The sequence below is a fragment of the Anomaloglossus baeobatrachus genome, chromosome 8 (assembly GCF_048569485.1).
Source record: "Anomaloglossus baeobatrachus isolate aAnoBae1 chromosome 8, aAnoBae1.hap1, whole genome shotgun sequence".
Lineage (NCBI taxonomy): Eukaryota > Metazoa > Chordata > Amphibia > Anura > Aromobatidae > Anomaloglossus > Anomaloglossus baeobatrachus.
In genome coordinates, this window is record NC_134360.1 from 223,712,644 (window position 1) to 223,737,116 (window position 24,473).

The 24,473-nt window shown below is 47.9% G+C and overlaps 1 protein-coding gene across 1 annotated transcript in view; it reads left to right on the forward strand.

The window, feature by feature from the left end:
- LOC142249454 (vitellogenin-1-like) overlaps nt 1–17,892 on the forward strand; it is a 141,626-nt gene extending 123,734 nt beyond the window's left edge. The window contains exons 31-35 of the mRNA XM_075321114.1: nt 1,365–1,462; nt 5,197–5,291; nt 5,614–5,773; nt 7,522–7,680; nt 17,623–17,892. Coding sequence (XP_075177229.1) covers nt 1,365–1,462; nt 5,197–5,291; nt 5,614–5,773; nt 7,522–7,680; nt 17,623–17,741 — 631 coding nt within the window. The 3' untranslated portion in view covers nt 17,742–17,892. The remainder of the gene's footprint in view (nt 1–1,364; nt 1,463–5,196; nt 5,292–5,613; nt 5,774–7,521; nt 7,681–17,622) is intronic.
- Nucleotides 17,893–24,473: the final 6,581 nt, after the last annotated feature.

The window sequence follows — 24,473 nt, forward strand, 5'->3', positions numbered from 1 at the left end:
ATTCTTACAGTATGAGCATTACACACCATTAGGGTTAAGTAACGTACAGCACTTGTCAAAGACTTCACCAGGGGTGGAGAACCCTTTTAATGACTTAAAATGGTTTTGTAGGACATATATATCGATGACCTTGCTTTAGGATCAAGGTCAGATCATTGGGGGTCTAAGGGTGGCTTTGCACGTTGCGACATCGCAGGTAATATCGTAGTGTGTAAAGCCTTTTTGATACGATTAACGAGCGCAAAATCGTTGTAATCGTATCATCGGTGTAGCATCGGTCATTTCCATAATTTGGATATGACCGATGTTATGATGTTGTTCCTCGTTCCTGCGGCACCACACATCGCTGTGTGTGAAGCCGCAGGAGTGAGGAACATCTCCTACCTGCGTCCTTCGGCTCCCGTCGGCTATGCGGAAGGAAGGAGGTGGGCGGGATGTTTACATCCTGCTCATCTCCGCCCCTCTGCTCCTGTTGGCCTCCTGCCGTGTGACGTCGCTGTGACGCCGCAAGAACCCGCCCCCTTAACAAGGAGGCGGGTCGCCGGCCAGAGCGACGTCGCAGGACAGGTGAGTGCATGTGAAGGTGGCGTAGCGATAATATTCGCTACGCCAGCTATCACTAGATATCGCACCTGCGACAGGGGCGGGGACTATCGCTGCAGCATCGGTAACACATTGTTACCGATATCGCAGCACGCAAAGCCATCCTTACACCCAGAACCCCAAAAAACAAACGTTTAGAGGTGGTTACCATGCTCTTGACCTGAATTCCATGGTATACAGAGGTAAACCTCGATGCGGGCACTGAACATACGGGCAAATGTGATGTGAGGATAGCCTAAAAGAAGAGGAACATACAACAGGAAAAATGTAATGCCCATCAAGATATTTTAGAGCTTATGGCTCTTTAACGTCTAAGGACCCAAATTAGTATTAGTGTAGCCACTATAAAAGCGAGGCAGGGAATGCAGCAGCCAGGACGTCACAGATCACAGCTTAGCCATACAGATAGAAAACACTGAAGAAACTGTACAGATTGTGTGTGACAGCAGAGCCAGGAAGAAGATTAGTGTGTAAGGAATAGAGAATAGCGTCGTACATGTCTTTTCAGGGCAATCAAATTTGTAGTGAATCGAACTAATTTTCTGTGAAAAATCATTGAGGGTAATGTAATTGTATTTCAAAAGAATCGCTCATTTCTAATTATCACAGCTGCAGTGATTGAGGTTCATCTTTGGGTTCTTTGCTGAGGGTTTGTGCTTTTCCCTTTGACCCCGAATAATAAGGAATTGTTCCTTGCATATCATGTGGATGAATCGGCTTTTCTCTCCGGTTAATGCTCTGGTTTCTGTATTATTTCTTAGTGATATTATTATCTATTCCGACCCTCCAGAAGAATTCCGCGTTCTGCTGAATGGAATGTGGCTGCTATTAAAGAATGACACGTATACAAATGAAAAAGGTACAATAATGCCGGGGTCACGATAACAGAGCACGAAGCTTAGCTCCGACGGCGCCGCGCATAAAAGGCGGCAGATTGAATCACTGAGCAGTAATATTGGGATAAAAGTGTGACGAATGGAGGACCATCACATTGACATGACCATTTTATCTCATGAAACATTCATTGTATCTCCCAGCGTTAACTTTCCTCTTCTGTGAGTTCTCGAAATGGAACAGTAGCTGAATCCTGAGGATATGGACTTACATTAGCCATCGTCATACTGTCAGCTCCCGAGAGCACGGAGACTGTGTGACGCTCTCGTACAATGGCATCAAGTCAGCAGTGTACGTTTACAATCCAGGTTGACATAGGTGGACCACCCCTGAGCCCCCGGTGTCAGTGGAGTGGTAGTGAGCGTGTGCAACCGGTACTACTATAGATTGTGAATGGAACAGTGGCCGCACATGCTCACTACCACTGCACTCGCACAGGGGCTCCAAGACCCCTGTTCTTGGAATCAGTTCAGCTCTCAACAATCAGTAGGTAGGTGAAAATAGAGCCACCACATCAGTAGTAAATGACCACCGGACAAAAGCCTTTCCAACTGCCTCCTACCAGCTGCCATCCCCAGCCCCTCTTCTGATTATGACACTCGATGTGACATCATATCACAATGATGACACTCAGCGCTGGGTCTACAAATCAGACAAAGGATTGGGAAGTCCAGCACATAGGCGACGGCTTACTTGGCTCCCTTCTGGCATGCATGGACTTGTGATGTGGCCCTTAGACCAGGGCCCTGCAAATCTATTTGTCATCTCTACTGATAAATACTTTTCATGGGACCACCCCTTTAAATATCACAAATCTTAATTTTACTGTCTAGCTTCAGCCACCATTGCCAAGATATGTCATTTGTTTTGTACCAGATAGAGGACCTCCCTGACATCTTCTCCATCTTAGTTGCCCAATTGCAAAATATATGGGTCAGTATGCTAGCGGATATATTTTTAGGATGGATGCCAAAATACTAAAAAAAAAAAGTATTCCCTGTTCAGGTTTCTCATCAGTTGGCCACAGTGGAGAGAGGTTATGGAGCGTGTAAATCTCTGTAGAGGACCCGTCCCCTACATTACACAGATTTCCCATTGATATCAATGGACATTGTGTAATACCTCATTTCCCCTGGTGTTTGCTGTGCACTCTCCCGTGCTGCTTTGCTTCTGCAGCGGCGGAGGAGAGCGGAGCCACTGAATATGTCCGGATCCATGAATTCAGTTAGCTTCAGAGCAGCACTTACAAGCTGTAAATAGCCTGTAAGCGCGTTCTCTCTGCCTAGGAAACTGGCCACCTTTATATGACTGTAGAGGTGGCCGGGAACCAAACTGTAAAAGAAAAGAAAATATCTCCATCCTTGAGAACCAAGAGGATTTAGTAAGAGGTGAATTGTAAAGGTGCATTTTTCCCAGCAAATTGCAGTTTTTACTTAAGGAATTGAGAAAACGCATTAAAGTTTTCTGCAAGTTGTAGGGGTTCACTCCAGAGTCAGAAATGCTCAGCTCCTGCATAAGAGTGCGTATAGTGGTTTATGGGCTTAGCAGTGTCATGTTTCCTCCGCTCAGTGGGTCTTGGACGCTATGAGAGACTGTTTGCTGTGCTGTGGAATGAGGGCGTGCTGAGATGTCGGTGTGTTGAGTGACAGCTGAGTCCTCCAATCTGGAGCTGGGGAGTGCTGAGGTGTCAGTGTGTTGGGTGACAGCTGAGTCCTCCAATCTGGTGCTGGGGCGTGCTGAGGTGTCGGTGTGTTGAGTGACAGCTGAGTCCTCCAATCTGGAGCTGGGGAGTGCTGAGGTGTCGGTGTGTTGGGTGACAGCTCAGTCCTCCAATCTGGTGCTGGGACGTGCTGAGGTGTCGGTGTGTTGAGTGACAGCTGAGTCCTCCAATCTGGAGCTGGGGAGTGCTGAGGTGTCAGTGTGTTGGGTGACAGCTCAGTCCTCCAATCTGGTGCTGGGACGTGCTGAGGTGTCGGTGTGTTGGGTGACAGCTCAGTCCTCCAATCTGGTGCTGGGGCGTGCTGAGGTGTCGGTGTGTTGAGTGACAGCTCAGTCCTCCAATCTGATGCTGGGGAGTGCTGAGGTGTCAGTGTGTTGAGTGACAGCTCAGTCCTCCAATCTGATGCTGGGACGTGCTGAGGTGTCGGTGTGTTGGGAGACAGCTCAGTCCTTCAATCTGATGCTGGGACGTGCTGAGGTGTCAGTGTGTTGGGTGACAGCTCAGTCCTCCAATCTGGTGCTGGGGCGTGCTGAGGTGTCGGTGTGTTGAGTGACCGCTTAATCCTCCAAGCTGATACTGGGAGATGCTAAGTTCCTTCAGGTGGTCCCTGTGATTGCCCAGCTACTTAGCTGAGCAGTAAACCTCAAAACACTGCCAGTTGTAGCATTTTGCTCAGTGGTGCTTGTTGGCCTTGTTTATCTGCGCTCTGTGTTCTGATCTACTGCTGCCAGACCTTGGACCTCATCTGACCTTCTGTTTACCTTGTCCCTTTTATCTGATCTTCTATCCTTCTGATATTCTGACTCTGGACCGTGACCTGACTACACCTCTGTCTATCTCCTTAATTCTTGACATGCTCTCCTGGTATCTGACCCTGGAATGGTTGACTTCCCGCCTCACGGCTTGTCCATGTAGTGACTAGCAAGTAGAGTCTATTATTGTTAAAAATAGGATTGACGTATATTATGCTTAGCCAGTATATAATGATTGAAGAGAAATAGAGGTGCAAACCATATGTGGGTTTATTCAATAAAGGTTAAAAATCATTACAGAAAAATAATGCTGGGCTTAATTAGAATTGAGTTAAGAGAGAAAACGATATTGAAAAAGTCCATTATCTTACATAGCTGTGATGTCACGGCAGGCAGTCTTCCATCTGGTTGAGAATGGTCGGCATTCTAAACTCCTTGAACTGTTGTCCAGCTTAAATACATTTCACCACACCCTCCTTTCCTCACTTGTGTCTTTACATGGCTTTAAACATGTCTTCAAAAACCCAATATGACTCATTCTCATTTTTAGCCCATACATTAAGTCATTGCGTCACGTGGTCCTAAATCTGCAAACATAGTGTCCTGCGCAGAACTGGTTTTCCAAAACCAGGCTAGTTGACCTTTGACCTAATGTAATGCATATACATTCTCTATGCCTAATTTCAGACCGTTGCTTAAATGCCAGATAAAGAATAGCACTGAGTTGTCAGACAGTTTTGATTTAACCATGTCAGATGCTTGGTCCAGAAGTTCTTCAAACTTACTCTAAGGGATGAGGGCATCTTCTATACTTACAAGCTAATGGCCTGTAAATAGAGTTATATTATGAGAAAAAATATGCATAATAACTCATTATTATTTAATTACCCCGTGCACCACTCTGTGCCCATGGTCATGCAGGAGCTGAGATCTTCTGATTCCCGACCTCAGCCCTTCTGAACAGTATATTGAGGGATCAGCGGACGTCTCAGCACTCCATATTCTTGGGATGATTTCAGACAGACTGCAATTGTTGGGGACAAACTAATTCCAAACTGTGAATACACTACAACCAATAAAACCAAGGCCAGTTCCATATGACAGTAATCCCATAGCACATGTTATATGGTGATCGTAGTGGTCACTTCTGTCCGCTCCCGCTTGGATCATGGACACATTCACTAATTGACTATGAAAATTTTAAGTATGAAATCATACTTGTTTCAGATTGTATCAGAATTCACAAGAACGCAACAACTGTGACAATAAAAGCGCCAAAGAACGGCGTGGAGCTGGTGTCATTCAATGGACGAACAGCCAAGGTACGTAATACCGAAATCACCAAAATAGTCGCCTTTTAGGTTTCGGACTGTCCTGCATGAAGTATCCCAATGTTTCAGAAGTGAGTGCCGTCTTTGTATCTTTTTTTGCTTTGTTGCTGTGTTGAACACTCTCCGATCATATACATCACTATTTAGCCTTTATGAGATCAGTCAACAGCAGCTTTTTGGCAGTTTCTCTGCAGAAATGGGAGATTTTTATACACAGCTCAAAAGTGAAAAATAACAAAGAGATATTAAAGCTTGATTACAAAGACGACGCACGTTTCTGATTCTATTGCCCTATATTACAATCCTGTTTCAGGTGCAGATTTCCGCACTGATGCACGGCCGGACTTGTGGCCTTTGTGGGAATGCCGATCACTCCAAAATGAATGACTTCCAAAAGCCGAACCGTGAAACGGCCAGGAGCTGTAATGGGTTGGTTCATTCATGGACATTGCCGAGAAACTCATGTGGATCAAGTAAGACCGATCATCGGGGAGGAATATTGTACAGCGGAGTTCCCCAACAATGTAGCAGAGATGGGCTTATAACAAACACCTGGAAAAGCAAAGAGATATCCAGTGACATAGCAAAGCTTGGTTTGTCACAGAGTCAAAGGCAGAGTCAGCGGTGTAGCACAGTAAAGTCTAAAGCAAAGCTGGCACAGTGGTTAGGCAGAGTTCCTCAGTGTTATAGCACAGCTGGGTTTGTCATAGAATCCTGGCTGAACTGGAAAAGGGTATGGCAAAGTTTGATGTAGCAGAGGTAGTGAGGTAACAGAGCTAGAGGTAGTGAGGTAGCAAAGTTTCACTGAGACCAGGCAGAAACAGTTGGCAGTGTAGCAGAGATATCCAGCAATATAGGATAGTTGGCTTTGTTACAGAGTCCAAGCATAGCTGGCCAGTGGTGTAGCGGAGTTATCCAGTGACATGACGGAGTTATCCAGTGACATGGTGGTGTTATCCAGTGACATAGCGTAGTTATTCAGTGACATAGCGGAGTTATCCGATGACATAGCTGAGTAATCCGGTGACATAGCGGAGTTATCCGGTGACATAACGGAATAATCCGGTGACATAGCAGGGTTATCCAATGACATAGCAGAGGTATCCAGTGATGTGACATAGCGGAGTTATCCAGTGACATAGCGGAGTTATCCAGTGACATAGCGGAGTTATCCGGTGACATAGCGGAGTTATCCGGTGACATAGCGGAGTTATCCGGTGACATAGCGGAGTTATCCGGTGACATAGCGGAGTTATCCGGTGACATAGCAGGGTTATCCAATGACATAGCAGAGTTATCCAGTGACATAGCGGAGTTATCCGGTGACATAGCGGAGTTATCCGGTGACATAGCGGAGTTATCCGGTGACATAGCAGCGTTATTCGGTGACATAGCGGCGTTATTCGGTGACATAGCAGGGTTATTTGGTGACATAGCGGCGTTATCCGGTGACATAGCGGAGTTATCCGGTGACATAGCGGAGTTATCCGGTGACATAGCGGAGTTATCCGGTGACATAGCGGAGTTATCCGGTGACATAGCAGAGTTATCCGGTGACTTAGCAGAGTTATCCGGTGACATAGCAGAGTTATCCGGTGACATAGCAGAGTTATCCGGTGACATAGCAGCGTTATCCGGTGACATAGCAGCGTTATCCGGTGACATAGCGGCGTTATCCGGTGACGTAGCGGCGTTATCCGGTGACATAGCGGAGTTATCCGGTGACATAGCGGAGTTATCCGGTGACATAGCAGCGTTATTCGATGACATAGCGGCGTTATTCGGTGACATAGCAGGGTTATTTGGTGACATAGCGGCGTTATCCGGTGACATAGCGGAGTTATCCGGTGACATAGCGGAGTTATCCAATGACATAGCGGAGTTATCCGGTGACGTAGCGGAGTTATCCGGTGACGTAGCGGAGTAATCCGGTGACATAGCGGAGTAATCCGGTGACATAGCGGAGTTATCCAGTGACATCGCATGGCTTAGTTTGTCAGAGTCCAAGGCAGAGATGCACAATGGTATCGCAGAGTAACTCTGCACACAGAAATGCAGAAAGCACCACTAAGTCACCTTATAAATGACACGAGTAATAAAATCCACCAAAAATAATCATTATGAAGAGCGGAAATAACAAAAATGTCAACCCTGATCCCATCCATAAAGCATGGATAACATCTGATATTTCCCCCCCAGGCTCATATTTATTGTCTTGTAGGTTGTGCACTCGAGCGGCAATATATCATGTTGGAAAATGAGCGCATCGAGGAACGTCAGTCAACTTGTTATTCGATGGAGCCGGTATTAAAATGTGTGGAGGGATGTCATCCAGCAACAACAATGCCGATAACGGTGGCGTTTCACTGCCTTCCTACAGGTACACGGCTATAATAGCTGCATTCACAATTCTGCCGGCTTCAGAGCTGACATCTCTCAGTATTCCATGTGGGGAATAAATCTCAATGATCTACCCCATCACAGCTGAGCTCCGTGCCCAATAACGGGCTTGTGCCGGTACTGTCAAAGAGCGCTATCCAGGAACCCATGGTACAGCCAGTCATAGCGTCTCCATACCTCAGATACAAAGCACCTCCGTACCTCAGATACAGAGCGTCTCCATACCGCAAATACAGAGCGCCTCCGTACCTCAGATATACAGCGCCTCCATACCTCAGATACAGAGCACCTTCATACCTCAGATACAGAGCACCTCCGAACCTCAGATACAGAGCACCTCCGTACCTCAGATATACTGCGCCTCCGTACCTCAGATATACTGCGCCTCCGAACCTCAGATACAGAGCACCTCCGTACCTCAGATATACTGCGCCTCCGTACCTCAGATATACTGCGCCTCCGTACCTCAGATACAGAGCACCTCCGTACCTCAGATACAGAGCACCTCCGTACCTCGGATGCAGAGCGCCTCCGTACCTCAGATACAGGTCACCTCCATACCTCAGATACAGAGCACCTCCATACCTCACATACAGAACGCCTCCGTACCTCAGATACAGAGCGCCTCCGTACCTCAGATACAGAGCGCCTCCATACCTCAGATACAGAACGCCTCCGTACCTCAGATACAGAGTGCCACCGTACCTCAGATACAGAGCGCCTCTGTACCTCAGATACAGAGCGCCTCCATACCTCAGATACAGAACGCCTCCGTACCTCAGATACAGAGTGCCACCGTACCTCAGATACAGAGCGCCTCTGTACCTCAGATACAGAGTGCCACCGTACCTCAGATACAGAGCGCCTCCCTACCTCAGATACAGAGCGCCTCCGTACCTCAGATACAGAGCGCCTCCGTACCTCAGATACAGAGCGCCTCCGTACCTCAGATACAGAGCGCCTCCGTACCTCAGATACAGAGCGCCTCCGTACCTCAGATACAGAGCGCCTCCGTACCTCAGATACAGAGCGCCTCCGTACCTCAGATACAGAGCGCCTCCGTACCTCAGAAACAGAGCGCCTCCGTACCTCAGATACAGAGCGCCTCCGTACCTCAGATACAGAGCGCCTCCGTACCTCAGATACAGAGCGCCTCCGTACCTCAGATACAGAGCGCCTCCGTACCTCAGATACAGAGCGCCTCCGTACCTCAGAGACAGAGCGCCTCCGTACCTCAGAGACAGAGCGCCTCCGTACCTCAGATACAGAGCGCCTCCGTACCTCAGATACAGAGCGCCTCCGTACCTCAGATACAGAGCGCCTCCGTACCTCAGAAACAGAGCGCCTCCGTACCTCAGAAACAGAGCGCCTCCGTACCTCAGATACAGAGCGCCTCCGTACCTCAGATACAGAGCGCCTCCGCACCTCAGATACAGTGTGCCTACATACCTCAGATACAGAGCGCCTCCGTACCTCAGATACAGAGCGCCTCCGTACCTCAGATACAGAGCACCTCCGTACCGTAGATACACGGTGCCTCTATACCGCAAATACAGAGAGCCTCCATAATATAGATACAGAGAGCCTCCATAATATAGATACACGGTGCCTCTATACCACAGATACAGAGAGCCTCTATAATACAGATACATGGCGCCTCCATACTACCTCCATAGCATCTCTTCTCTTTCACTCTCTCAGGCGACATGACTTTTCCTGTTCTCGCCCTTAACTCTTCTTCCGCACTTTCTCTTTCTCCGTTTCCTGCACTTATTCAGCAGGGTTAGTCCAACTGCACAGTACAGAGGGGAGCGTCAACTTTTCCGGCTAGTCCACAAAACACAGCATGCAGGGGAGCACCGTCTCTTAAAGTCATAACGCGCTTAAACCGTTCATAAGGGCGACCTCCTGGTCCAAAGTGGGCCGCAAATTCGTGAGCTTCCTTGGCTATTTCATGAGCCATACTCCCAAGAATGACCACCTGCCACCTCACCTTGTAATCTTTCGGTTGCTGCCTCTTGCGGTACAGTACTGTCTCTTGGATCTCTGATTTATCCTACTGGTGCAGGACGTTCTTCAGCTCGGCGTTGAGGTTGTCCCTTTCTTCATTGTTGGGCTTCTGCTGCTAGGTTACCCAGCGTTACATTTGCGTAGTCCCCCCATCTTCATCTTGGGCATGTCCCCGCTGTTCATTGATCTCTCTCAGGGACCAGGGCAGTACACAGCTCTCTCTACTTGAGAGAGTCTCTACCACTGGCGGTATAAACTTACAGAAGAATGGGGTTTCGTCCTCTTATAGGCACTCATCGAGGTCCCCGAATAGAGTCACCATTGTCTCTCTTAACCGACTATCTGCATTGGCATTCTCAGTAGCAGATTAATAGTGGATGGTAAAGTCAGACTTCGCCAGGCGAGCCACCCACTATTGTTCCAGGGCCCGCAGCTTGACATTTTCAAGGTGTGCCAGGAGATTATTTTTTGTACGGACCAGGATCTTGGCCTATGTCAGAAATCCCACAAACTTCTCAGACATGACCCACTAGGGTGAGCTCTAGCCGGAAGAAGCTACAATTATGGAGATTCTTTTCAATGTCCCATTGGGACCTACTAGTGTACGTGATAACTCTCTTGTGTCCATCTTGCACCCGGGACAGGACTGTGGACAACCCAAGGAGGCTGCCATCCGTGTACAGGAGGAACAGTTCGTCAAAGTCCAGACCAGCCAGAATCGAGGCTGATGAGAGAGCATCCATCATAGCCTGGAAGGCCTCATCCTGTTTCTGAGCACAGGGATACTTCGATTCTTCGGCACTCTGGCCATCGCCCTCAGCAACTCATTCAGGGTACCTGCTAACTTTGCAAAGTCCTTGACAAAGTAATATCCCATGAGCCCAAGGAAGGCCTTTAGCTGTATCACCATAGACCTTAATGGTGCTCTGCAGACACCCAGTTTGAGTCATATTATTACCATCAAATTTGGGTAGCCCAAATTTGGATAGCCCATTGGAAGGGTCCTTGCAGGGGTTCCACCATTGCCTACTGCGCCCCCATTAACATTAGAGTCAGCATTAGCGATAGCATTCTCGCCGTTGCGGTCTGTTTGCTCCATCATGGTAGCGGTACCCTGCTCGCAGCGCCACTTGAAGCGATGGCCGAGGAACCACCGCTGTGTAGAGTTCAATTACGGTACCCAAGACGAGGATACAGAAACAAGGGAACTGGGCCGCACAAACAACATGCTGCTCCAGCTATTACAAGTAGATATACCACGGTTAACTCAGAGAGCGGTATATATTCACAACTGCGCAGCACTTACAATCCTGACTGGCCTCTTCTACTTGGAACGCACACATACCACTCTCTGGCTATTGAGGCCTACGCTATCCTCTACTGGGTGTGCACACCGGTAAAAGACTCACAATACTGTTGCGAGGGAACCAGTCCAGTCCCGGGAGCTCTGTGCTGTGATGCTCCTTGGTGCGCACTTCTCGTGGCAAGACGGGGAACTCTGCTTCCTCTTTCACAGACCCAAGGTCTCTTGGGTCCACCATATAACGTCTTCTGTCTCGTTTAGAATCGCCGACCCTAGTAGCCACTCCATCCGGTACTCGGAGGCTACCAGGGCTTTCTCGCAGTCTACCTCGCAGTCTCTCTTGCAGCCGGCACCATGCATCTTCCCAATCCATCGTTCCCGGACACTTCTCAGGCAGCGTCTCCTCTCTTTCACTCTCTGAGTCGACCCGATTTCTCCTGTTCTCACCCTAAACTCTTCTGCTTTTTCTCTGTTTCCCGCACTTTTTGGGCAGGGTTAGACCAACTACACATTACAGGGGAGCGCCAACTCTGCTGGCTAGTCCATAAAACATAGCATGCAGGGGAGCACTGTCTCGTAGTGTGCGTAAAACCATTCATAGGGGTGACACCAGGGGCAGAACGATTGTGGTTGCAGGGGTCCAGTAGTTCAGGGGTCCAACAGACCCCAGTGCTTGCTTCAGCTGGATGTGTATCCCAGTACGCACATCCAGCTGAAATATATTACAGCACTGAGACCCCTCCGGTTCCTACACTGCAAATTACGGTGGCGCGGGACAACAGGAGGCAGCAGCCTGCTCTGCAGCTAACATGTGTACCCGCTGCTTATGAAGTTGCATATTCACTGCTCTCCAAGTCCATAATCCCACCCACCTCTTTCCACTGAAGCCGCTGCTGAGAAGTGGGCGGGCTTATGGGTGGGGAGAGAAGGGAATATTCATTTTCTTTAATCGCAGCGCAGTGATCCCTGCTTCATATATATAAGAGGATGGACGACAAAGATGCAAGTATGGGATGGCAAAGTTGTGTGCTGAGGGAAAGACGCTTTTTCCCGCAGTACCCAGCTTTCCCATGCTCTGTTATACACCTTTCCCTCAGCACCCAGCTTTTCCATGCTCTGCTATACATTTTCCCCTCAGTACTCAGCCTTCCAATGCTCTGATATTCCTCTTTCCCTTAGCACCCTGCTTTCATATGTTCTGAGAACCCAGCTATCCCATGCTCTGTGATACATCTTTCCCTCAGCACTAAGCTTGCCATTGATATTGGATCATGGGAAAGCTGAGTGCTGAGTGAAAGATTTATAGCAAAGTATGTGAAAGCTGAGTGCTGAGGGAAAAATGTATAGCAGAGCATGTGAAAGCTGGGTGCTGAGGGAAATATGTATAGCAGAGCATGTGAAAGCTGGGTGCTGAGGGAAAGAGGGATATTTGAGCATAGATAAACTGGGTGCTGAGGGAAAGAGGGATATTTGAGCATAGATAAACTGGGTGCTGAGGGAAAGAGGGATATTTGAGCATAGGAAAGCTGGGTGGGGAGGAAAAGATATATATCAGAACATAGGAAAGCTGGGTGCTGAGGGAAAGAGCCGAGTGTCAGTGTTATTATCCTGTACCCCAAGGGGGAAGAGGCGAGTGGGGATGTGGGGGGAGGCCCAGGTTCAAATTTTGCGGTGATGCCCATCAAACTTTAGTTACGCCACCATCGACACCCCTATATCCATACCACAGATACATGGGCAGATCAGCATACCCTATAGTTTGGTGTGGTCCCCTGGCGTGCCCGCTCCACAGGTCGGGATCAGTGATTTTATTATTTTCCCATAGAAGAGATAGATATACAGGAGTTTATGGTACATACAAGTGTATTCAAGTGTAAAAACTGGGACAGGAGTGCAGCGCGCGGAGCCCGCAGTGATTCACGGCTGCACGGTGCTGGGTGCGAGGACAGATTTACATATCTTAAAGGAAAAGAAGCATAAAAAATGTAAATAATAAAAAAAAAAGTTGAGCGCATTTTCCAAAAAATTGCAATAATCCCAGTTAGGAATGTGTCTCCGCGTCTACAGCCTCCGTGCATGGAGTCACCGGCCGATGTGCTGATGATATGGAGCCAGTAATGTGCTCAGTGCCAGCAGCGATTTGTCTCACTAACTCTCATATACTAAATATATTCCCTCTAAGCCTCTTCAGAGCCAAGAAAATAAGGTCAGCTGTCACCGGGGATTATTGATCCCTCTGATAGCTCCTGCTGTCGCTCCACACCGGCTATAGATTATTAATATTTGTGCTATTTTGGCCATGACTGATTGATGCGCTGCACTCGGTTCTGTACATAATCCACCTATAGATCATTCCTCATGAAAAGTGTGTGCACGGGCGTGTAGACGGGGGCGCCTCTGAGGATATAATCTCCCCTAGGAATAGTGCGGTGCCTGCCGGGACTGTTCATTGTAAAGTCAAAAGAAAGAAAAATAGAGATGAAAACAATGAAAAACACGAAAAGTGACACAAAATATAACCACAGGGCAAGAAATATTTATACTGCAAAAATCTAAACAGAATATAGAATGTCGTTCTGTATCACTAAATGCTACATTGTATCTGTGTAGTGAACACATTGCCCACAGGACCATCACCACAGGACCAGTGGCGTAACTAGAGTCCGATGGGACCCAGTGCAAAGTTTGAGCCTGGGCCCCCTCACATATTGGTCAGATGTATAGGGCAGTGTAGCATTTTAAATCCCATACAAATTGCACCTCCTCCCCCTTAATTGTGTAGTCCTGACCCCCATTCTGTACTAATAGCCTCCATCCTAGGCCACTTCCTTGTAAATATGTCCCCCATCCTGGTGTATGACCTCATCATGGCTATATCCTGGTATATATGGCTCCATCCTGTTATATATATCCCAATCATGGCCCCATCCTGGAATATATGTCCCTATCATGGCCGATCCTGGTATATATAGCCTCATCCAGTTATATATGTCCCCATCATGGCCCCATCCTGTTATATGTCCCCATTATGGCCACATAATGGTGTATAACTGCATCATGGCCAAATCCTGGTATAAATGTCCCCATAATGGCTCCATACTGGTATAGATGTCCCCATCCTGGTGTAGATGTACGCATCATGGCCCCATCCTGGTATACATGTCCCTAAAATGGCCCCATCCTGGTATACATGTCCCGATAATGGCCCCATCCTGGTATACATTTCTCCATAATGACCCCATTATGGTATACATGTCCCCATAATAGCCTCATCCTGGTATACATGTCCCCATAATAGCCTCATCCTGGTATACATGTCCCCACAATTGCCCCATCCTGGTATACATGTCCCCATAATGGCCCTATACTGATATACATGTCTTGATAATGGTCCCAGCTTGGTTTATACAGTATGTCCCCATAATGGCCCCAGCCTGGTTTATGTCCCCATCCTGGTTGTATCGTGGTACATATGATAACCCCGGCCGCTGCACACAGTAAAAAAATAAATTACTAAACTCACTATCCTCCAGCTCCCCCGATGTCCTCCTTCGATGATCACATGCCGCAACTGACCAGAGTGTGTAAGTGGCACAACATATGACGTCACTGTGCGCCCGCTGTGCGTGGTCAGCTGCCGGCATATTTTCTGCTCCCTGCACCTTGTATTATGGGTGTGGGGAGCAGTGAATATTCACAGCCTTAGGCCTCTTTCACACATCCGTGAAAAACCACGCACATTTTTCACGGACGCGTCAGAGGTGCGTTTTGCCCTCCGTGAACCGTGTTTATGGGCTACGTGTGTTCTCCGTGTGTTATCCGTGATAACACACGGAGAACGGGAACTTTCTGCTCACCTGTCCCTGGCGTCGCTGTCCGTGGTGCTGATCTTCGGTCTCCGGTCCCGCGACTCCCCGTTGCTGCTGCTTCCGGCCGCAGTGAAGTGAATATGCAATGAGCATAATGAGCGGCGGTTGGCAGCAAGTGACAGCAGCGGCAGAGACTGCAGGGCTGGAGAAGGTGAGGAAAGTTTTGTTTTTTTTTCTCACAGACACATGTCTTCTCTCCGGTGCGTGTCACACGGAACACATCCGTGTGGTCCGTTTGCATTACGTGTGACACCCGTGATGCCGAAGAGAAAACGGACATGTCGGCGTGAGAAACACACGGATACACGTAAGTACGGAACGGACACACGTTCCGTGCGCAAATACTAATGTGTCCAAAACCATAGGAATACCTAGGTCTACGTGTGTACGTGTCTCCGGTACGTGAGAAAACTGCCAAACACGTACCGGAGGCACGTACGTGTGAAAGAGGCCTTAATTGGCGGCCAGCACATCTCACTGCAGGGACACAACGAGTCTCTGTGCTGCAATGTATTTCAGCTGGATGTGGGCCATCAGACGCACATCCAGCTGAAACAGGTGCTGGGGCCTGCGAGCCATCTGTCCCCCGGGCCCGGTCTCGATGGCTGCATCGTTATGCCCCTGCATAGGACCCCTAAAACTGAAGGATCTGTCCATTTCTGACATTTCTTTTCTACTACATCACTTTTCTAAGTCTGTGTTGTGTCATACCTCTGTTATTCCTCCTGGAAGTGTGTGCATAAATTTACAACCGGCTTCAACATTCTCCTTCAAAATTGGGTGTGAAGGGACAGAACCCCTGACAGTTTATACACCCAGATTGCTTGCTATTTTTCATTTTTTATATATATATATATATATATATATATATATATATATATATATATATATATATATATATATATATATATATATATATATATATATATATATATATATATATATATATATATATATATATATATATACACATATTTCCAGGAGGGATAACAGAGGAACAGCAGAGCTTTAAGAAAAGATCCTTTGGAAATGTCATATTATGCATAATAAAACCATTTCCTAAAGCAGACCTGTCCGGGGAAGGGGCACATCCTGTTTGGGCATAAAAATTTACCATAAACTGATGAAAAATGAAACTTTATTTTCATTTAAAATTCAGAATTCTCCTTCAATTAAAATGATTTTCTCTCTGGAGTTTCTTTAGTCCCCACACAGGAGGGAGCAGATCTGTGTCAAGACGTCCCGGTCCGAGGTGACCGCGTCTCATTGGTCTCCAGCCCGTTAGCCGCCTCTGGTCACTGACCGGAGGGGATCATCATCTCCCCCATAATTTTTATCCATCACAGTGAGGCAGAATGGATGATCAGGGACATAAAAGGAGAGCCTTCTTGATGGGTTCCTTAGGGCTGCTCGGGCTTCTACTCTGGCACTTACATAGTTAAATGTTGGCATCCCGGATCTGCACCAGTACCCTCACCTGTAATAACCTGTAATGACCTGCGTGGACCTACTTGTATATGTGACGCCCCTGACTCTATCAGGGTGTCACAGGGAACTGCACTCTCATCTCTCATGGTGCACAACCCACCCTCCATGGTTCTGGGTGCCTACACACTGGTATTGCTCTCATCAGCACTCAAATGCTAACCACACCCCACACCACACCCTGTCAGGCACACCAGTGGGTTGTCTAGCTGGAATAGGGCCACCCGCCTGGGGTTCAGGCAGACTGGTGGGAGGGAAGGAAGTCAGTTCAGTAGTAGCCCTCACAGAGTGAGGAGCTGAGGGAGTTGAAGCTCCCTGTGTTACCTTGGTTGGGTCGCAGACGGTGGTCTGGGACCAGAGGAGTCGGAGACCCGGTCGCAGGGTATTGGAAAGGGTGTACTGACTTAGTTTTGGAGAACGGCCGGCACCAGCAAGCACAATAACCGGTCCGGTACCGAGCACGGCGGGATACAGGACCCTAGATCAGGGTGTAGTTTCACGCAACCTGATAATTAACCTGTGGAGGATAGTCTCTTTATGAACTTTCCCCAAGAGCTCAGAGATCGAACGCCCCAACACAACGAGGGGGATAGGGCTTTCCAGCTTATGCGGCCCACTGAGATCCCAAGTGCCAGCCATCAAGAGCATTGCTCCACTAAATAAAGGGAGCGGGACCTTGACAGCTTCAGGCCGACGGGTCACCTAGGAACATCCACACAATTGTGCATGGAGGCAGTCTCCGGACCACTAAGCAATACTAGTGGGGACGGACACCCGGACGGCTCCCCAAAGCGGCAGTGATACCCAGAGACTTGGTTTACTTCTGTGTCAGAGTCTGCTTATTGGTCGCACTAACATCTTCACAGTGAGTGAGTACACTGCCCTCCCTGCATCCTGCCTGTCCGTTTTGGAGCCTGCACCATCCACCAACCATCCTCCAGAGTCCCGGGGCCTCCCCTACCCGTGGAGGGAACGTCATCTGGCTGCCCCACTCCATCTCCCCTGGGTACTCCCATCAGCAGCGGCGGTACTCCCCTTACCGCGAACCACGGGTGGCGTCACAAACTATTCCCCTGTAAATACCCCCTTTTTAATTTGAGTGGCCGCTGAGCCCCAAGTCCGGTGACCCTCGAGCCACAGCAAACCCCCGATCTGAGCAGTCCGACTGCTGCAGAGGCAGTACATATACAATGTACAGTAAGCGCTTCCCATCCTCTGGATGCTGATACATTGTGTCCTGTGTTTCCTTTGGTAGATTCAGCAGTGAGGCTGGCGGACTGGAGAGCAGACCCCAAAGTGTCATCCGAGGACCTCATGAAAGAGGTGGAGGCTCACACCAGCTGTGCGTGCACCGAAACATGTGCTGAAAAATAACCTGCACACATGTAGCAGAGCCGAGTGCGTCATTTATCTCTCCGGAAACGCTTATCAGAAGATAACGAGTAGAATCCAATTGATTCATGGAAAATCAGGTCTTTGTTAGTCTCGGCCGCCAGGTTTGTAGATTTCTGTGTATCACATAGAACAATAAACATCAAGTAACCTGACAAAAGGTCAGTAATTGACACCTGGTAGAGACTCCGTCATTGCTTCAAGCCCTCATTTCAGGTGACTGTTTAGGATAATATGTTGTGTGTACATGAGGGATGTCACTGGCTCTGGTCTTTATATGACTTGCATTCTGCATTGTTCAACAGTTTCCCCACTCAGCCTCTATCTCTAGTTTTCAGTTGTCTCTGAGCTGGTGGGTGCAGACTTAGGGGTACTTTGCACACTACGGCATCGCAGGTGCGATGTCGGTGGGGTCAAATCGAAAGTGACGCCCATCCGGCGTCGCTGTCAATATCGTAGTGTGTAAATCCTTTATGATACGATTAACGAGCGCAAAAGCGTCGTAATCGTATCATCGGTGCAGTGTCCGACATTTCTATAATTACGCGGCAGCGACGGTCCGATGTTGCTCCTCGTTCCTGCGGCAGCACACTTCGCTGTGTATGAAGCCGCAGGAGCGAGGAACATCTCCTACCTGCGTCCTGGCCGCCTATGCGGAAGGAAGGAGGTGGGCGGGATGTTTACGTCCCGCTTATCTCCGCCCCTCCGCTTCTATTGGCTGCCTGCCGTGTGACAGCGCTGTGACGCCGCACGACCCGCCCCCTTAGTAAAGAGGTGGTTCCCCTGCCAGAGCGACGTCGCAGGGCAGGTGAGTCCATGTGAAGCTGCCGTAGCGATAATGTTCGCTACGGCAGCAATCACAAGATATTGCTGCTGCGACGGGGGCGGGGACTATCGTGCTCGGCATCGCAAGCATCTGTTTGCGATGTCGTAGTGTGCAAAGTACCCCTAAAGGGTGCTTTACCCACAGCGACATCGCTAGCGATCTCGTTAGTGATTTGACACGCCAGATCGCAGATACGATTTGCCGAGATCGCACATGTGACCGGCACTAAAAAAAACGACCTATGTGCGATCTTGGCAAATTGTATCTGCGATCTGGCGTGTCACATCGCTAACGAGATCGCTAGCGATGTCGCAGAGTGTAAAGCACCCTTTAGTGCTCTGATGTCTCCATATACAGCACACACAGAGAGGGATACCTGCTCTCCTGTCTATACATTGCACATGTTCAGAAGCAGCTGCAGCATGGAGAATATTGTACAGCCGTACTGAGCAGGGCAGCTGTGAATCCAGCACTGGAGTGAGATAAACACTTACTAGTGAAAAGACACATGGAAGACATTATACAGCAGTACTGAGCAGTGTAGCTGTGAATCCAGCACTGGAGAGAGGTAAACACTAGTGAACAACTGCATGTAGGACATTATACAGCAGTACTGAGCTGGGAAGCTGTGAATTCAGAACTGGAGTGAGATAAACACTTACTAGTGAACAGCTGCATGGAGGACATTATACAGCAGTACTGAGCAATGTAGCTGTGAATCCAGCACTGGAGAGAGATAAACACTAATGAGCAGCTGCAGAGAGGACATTATACAGCCGTACTGAGTAGTGTAGCTGTGAATCCAGCACTGGAGAGAGATAAACACTAATGAGCAGCTGCAGAGAGGACATTATACAGCCGTACTGAGCAATGTAGCTGTGAATCCAGCACTGGAGAGAGATAAACACTAATGAGCAGCTGCAGAGAGGACATTATACAGCCGTACTGAGTAGTGTAGCTGTGAATCCAGCACTGGAAAGAGATAAACACTAGTGAACAGCTACATGGAGGACATTATACAGCCATACTGAGTAGTGTAGCTGTGAATCCAGCACTGGAGAGAGATAAACACTAGTGAACAGCTACATGGAGGACATTATACACCAGTACTGAGCTGAGCAGCTGTGAATTCAAAACTGGAGTGAGATGAACACTTACTTGTGAACAGCTGCATGGAGGACATTATACAGCTGTACTGAGTAGTGTAGCTGTGAATCCAGCACAGGAGTGATATACCACACTTACTAGCAGAAATACTATGGGCATTATACAGCAGTACTAAGCAATGTAGTTGTGAATATAGCACCAAGATGAGATAACACACGTATTAAAAAGCAATAGCAGTATGGTGGACATTATACAACAGTACTGAGCATTACCGCTATTAATTCAGTCCTAGGGTGACATAAAACACAGCCATACTGCTCAGTGTGGATTTCAATCAGCTTTGGGGTGAGCTTAAAAAATGCCAGCGGCAGCATCAATGACAGCATAAAGCAGGAATGATCAGTGTGGTGGTCAATACTTCATTGGGGTGAGAAAACACTTCCTAGTAAGCTGCAAGAACATGAGGGATATTATACAGCAATACTAAATTGTATAGTATAATATAATAATAATAACAATAATAATAATAATATTTATTCATTTATAAAGCACTATTAATTCCACAGCTCTTTACATACATTGGCATCATATAGGTGTGAATCCATCCCTGGAGTGAGATAAAACACTTACTAGAATGTAGCATCTTTTGGGAAATTGCACAGCAGCGCTGAGCATTGTAGCTGTGAATCCAGCACTGGTGTGAGATTAAAGGAAACCTGTCACCACTTTTTTGACGTATAAGCTGCGGCCACCACCATCGGGCTCTTATATACAGCATTCTAACATGCTGCATATAAAAGCCCAGGCTGCTGTGAGAACATAAAAAACACTTTATAATACTTACCTAACGGTCGCGCGGTGGGCCTTATGCGCGATTCCGTTGTCTGGTGCCGGCGCCTCCTCTTTCGGCCATCTTCGTCTTCTTTCTGAAGCCTGTGTGCATGACGCGGCTACGTTATACACACTCGCCGGTCCCGCGCTTGTGCAATACAATACTTTGATCTGCCCTGCTCAGGACCTGAATGCCGGCGAGTGTGTATGACATCGGACCCATCATGCGCCGCGGCTAGAGAAGGAGAACAAAGATGGCCGAAAGAGGCGGCGCCGGAACTGGACAACGGAGACGCCCATAAGGCCCACAGCGTGACCGTTAGGTAAGTATTATAAAGTGTTTTTTTATGTTCTACCCCCGGCCTGGGCTCTTATATACAGCATGTTAGAATGCTGTATATAAGAACCCGGTGGTGGTGGCCGCAGCTTATAGGCCAAAAACGTGGTGACAGGTTCCCTTTAAAAAATGCCAGCGGCAGTATTAATGACAGCATAAAGCAGGAATGATCAGTGTGGCGGTCAATACTTCATTGGGGTGAGAAAACACTTCCTAGAAAACTTCAAGAGCATGAGGGATATTATACAGCAATACTAAACTGTATAATATAATAATAATAATAATAATAATCATATTTATTCATTTATATAGCGCTATTAATTCCACAGCTCTTTACATACATTGGCATCATATAGGTGTCAATCCATCCCTGGAGTGAGATAAAACACTTACTAGAATGTAGCATCTTTTGGGATATTACACTGAGCATTGTAGCTGTGAATCCAGCACTGGTGTGAGATTAAATATTTACTAGAAAACTGCTGATTAAGGACCACATACAGCAGAATTAAGCTGTGTAGCTGTAACTCCAGCTCAGGGGGGGTGAGATAAAACACTTACTAGAATGCAACAGCACCCCGAGTGGGAACAAGCTACTTTCCTCATGGTATGCAGAAACAAGTTAGCAAATGACACTCAGTTTTGTAGCTTTTTTTCATTTTGTTTGTCAGTTGGGTTTTTATGTTTATCATGATATGTCTAATGACATACCCAGCATCTCTACATCGCGCACACTCACCTCTGCTGCACACAAAAACATTCCAGTCCAATGAATTGATGGAACCTCAGGTCTGTGGCGGTGTCTGCATTTCTTTATCACGGGGTACAATAAACATCAGGTAACCTGACAGAAGGTCGGTAATTGAAATCTTGTAGCGCCTCCGTGATTACTTAACATTTAATACCGGCCTCTCATTGCAAGTGGAAGAAAAATTCAAATGATGTAATATGTTACAAGTTTGTGCGCCGCGATCCATCGCCCGCTGTCACCCGGTACAGCAAGTTTGTTACGGAACATTAGCGTTAGCGGGAGAATGCCTCCGATGCAAGCCTTCTTTTATTTTCACACATCTGTAGCTCACAGCGGGCGCACAGTTTGGTTACAGTTCAATTCTTACAACTGGCAGTTTGCAAATGATTCTCATAGCAGTGACAAGTGTAATGTGTCTGTATATCTCGGAGGCAGAACGTTGCAGCCCGGCTGCTTCTCCTCGGCGGGGGGTACGGATTATACCGCTGTCATATCTCAAGAATATACAGAATTACAGATGCATTACATGGACGGGGGAGGGGGAGGGCTCCGCCGGCTTAGCACAGCTCGCAGCCTCCATATGCATTATGTGTTATTTTTTTCTTTGTATGCGGATCACAGTTTTGACAATTTCTACCCCTCGCTGACGAGATATCAAGTGTATTTCTTTTCTTTTTACTTTCCCGCCTAGGCGAATATGCGGAGCCTCGGTATATATTTGTTTTTCTTATACCAGAGGGCAGATAAATAATTAAGCGGCTTCGAAGATCGTCAGTTATTTTAGTTGCGGAATGTAATTTTGAAATTTAATTTAAAAAGTGTTGGATACAATGTATCGAGTGCAACAAGTACAATCAGTGATCAGTGTGTACGGAGAAGGTCTAGCATTGTGGCCAAGTGTTTGTATCATTTCTACATTGTGCGCACATTGATACATGAGAACGATCTATTCAATTCTTCACTTTAGGTCATTAGTCAATGACCTGAAAGTCAAATGTGAGAGGAGTCATTCCTGATGAGTTTCTCTGTATAGCACATACAGATCAGCGGAAAGATTAACCGGGGACATCGCCTGTCAGGGGGAACATATAAGGCCGAAGAGTTACTAAAGTGTTGGAAGGAGGAAAAATGGGCAAATTTAAGGATCAAAAATACTGATAAAGGGCAAATAGTGATGTTTAGATGACTAGGCAGAAATTATACAGGACAGCAGGTCTTGTGGGGTGTTCCCAGTATATGGCAGGTCTTGTGGGGTGTTCCCGGTATACGGCAGGTCTTGTGGGGTGTTCCCGGTATACGGCAGGTCTTGTGGGGTATTCCCGGTATACGGCAGGTCTTGTGGGGTGTTCCCAGTATACGGCAGGTCTTTTGGGGTGTTCCTGGTATACGGCAGGTCTTGTGAGGTGTTCCCGGGATACGGCAGGTCTTGTGGGGTGTTCCCGGTATACGGCAGGTCTTGTGGGATGTTCCTGGTATACGGCAGGTCTTGTGGGGTGTTCCTGGTATACGGCAGGTCTTGTGGGGTGTTCCCAGTATACAGCAGGTCTTGTGGGGTGTTTCCAATGTACGACAGTTCTTGCGTGGCATTTCCAGTATATGGCTGGTCTTGTGGGGTGTCCCTGGTATACGGCAAGTCTTGTGGGGTGTTTGCAGTATATACCAGGTCTTGTGGGGTGTCCCCAGTATGCAGCAGGTCTTGTGGGGTGTTTCCGGTATACGACAGGTCTTGTGGGGTGTTTACGGTATATGACAGGTCTTGTGGGGTGTTCCCGGTATACGACAGGTCTTGTGGGGTGTTCCCGGTATACGACAGGTCTTGTGGGGTGTTTCCGGTATACGACAGGTCTTGTGCGGTGTTTCTGGTATCCGGCTGGTCTTGTGGAGTGTTCCCAGTAGACAGCAGTTCTTGTGGGGTGTTCCCGGTATACGGCAGGTTTTGTGTGGAGTTGTGCCCCCTCAGTGATGCAGCTTACACACCGGTGGCAGTAGGGCTCAATTGCACCTTCTCCAGGCAGTATGCACCCACCCTCCTTCCCTGCTTCCCATCTCCTCTCTCGGGGACACCCTCAGTCACCTCCATTACGGGCAGCCGGTCTCCTCCACCCTGGACAGTCACAGCAGCAATCTCAGCTCTGTAACCTGATGCAGCAAAGACGTCAAGAAGCATCAACCTGCCGGACTCTGCTCGGAGATAGGGCTCTTTGCTCACTACATAGGCCTTTACTTATACAGACTCTCGGTTACTGAAAATGTCGAGGAGGAACCCAGCCCCAATGTATAGTCCATCTGTCACTCACACTGTCGGCCCGGCCTCTCCATTCCCCTGGACAATGCAGCAGACGTTATCCAGTATGGTGACGCCACAATAACTTTTGTCAGATGCGCAGCACACACTGAATGCATGGCTGGAAAATGAACGGCTAAGAAAAATATGGACAAGTGCACTAAACATAAGTCACAATGTGACTGTAGAATAGCAGGGGACATGGGTTCCTATGCTGTCCCTCACGCCAGGGGTCCCTAGGCTATCCCTAACCTTAGGGTTACCCCTAATGGTGAAGATGCCTGAGTCTCATGTTTGGCTAGGCTCCTGAATCCCCCCTCCCACCAGGGAAGGAAAGGGCAGGTGTGAGATGGAAACACAAATAAATTAGACAGGGAGAAACCAAAACTCTGACACGCTGCACACACACAGTAACAAACAATGAGAGACTCGGGAGAAAAGCAAGAGCAGGAAGGTAGCGACAAAAGACAACAAGGGTTAAATCCACAAACACAAAAAAAACAGTATAACAACCACCAGATTGTCTGGATCACAACACCTCATCAGACCAGCTAAGATAAACTATAGCTGGCATGAGT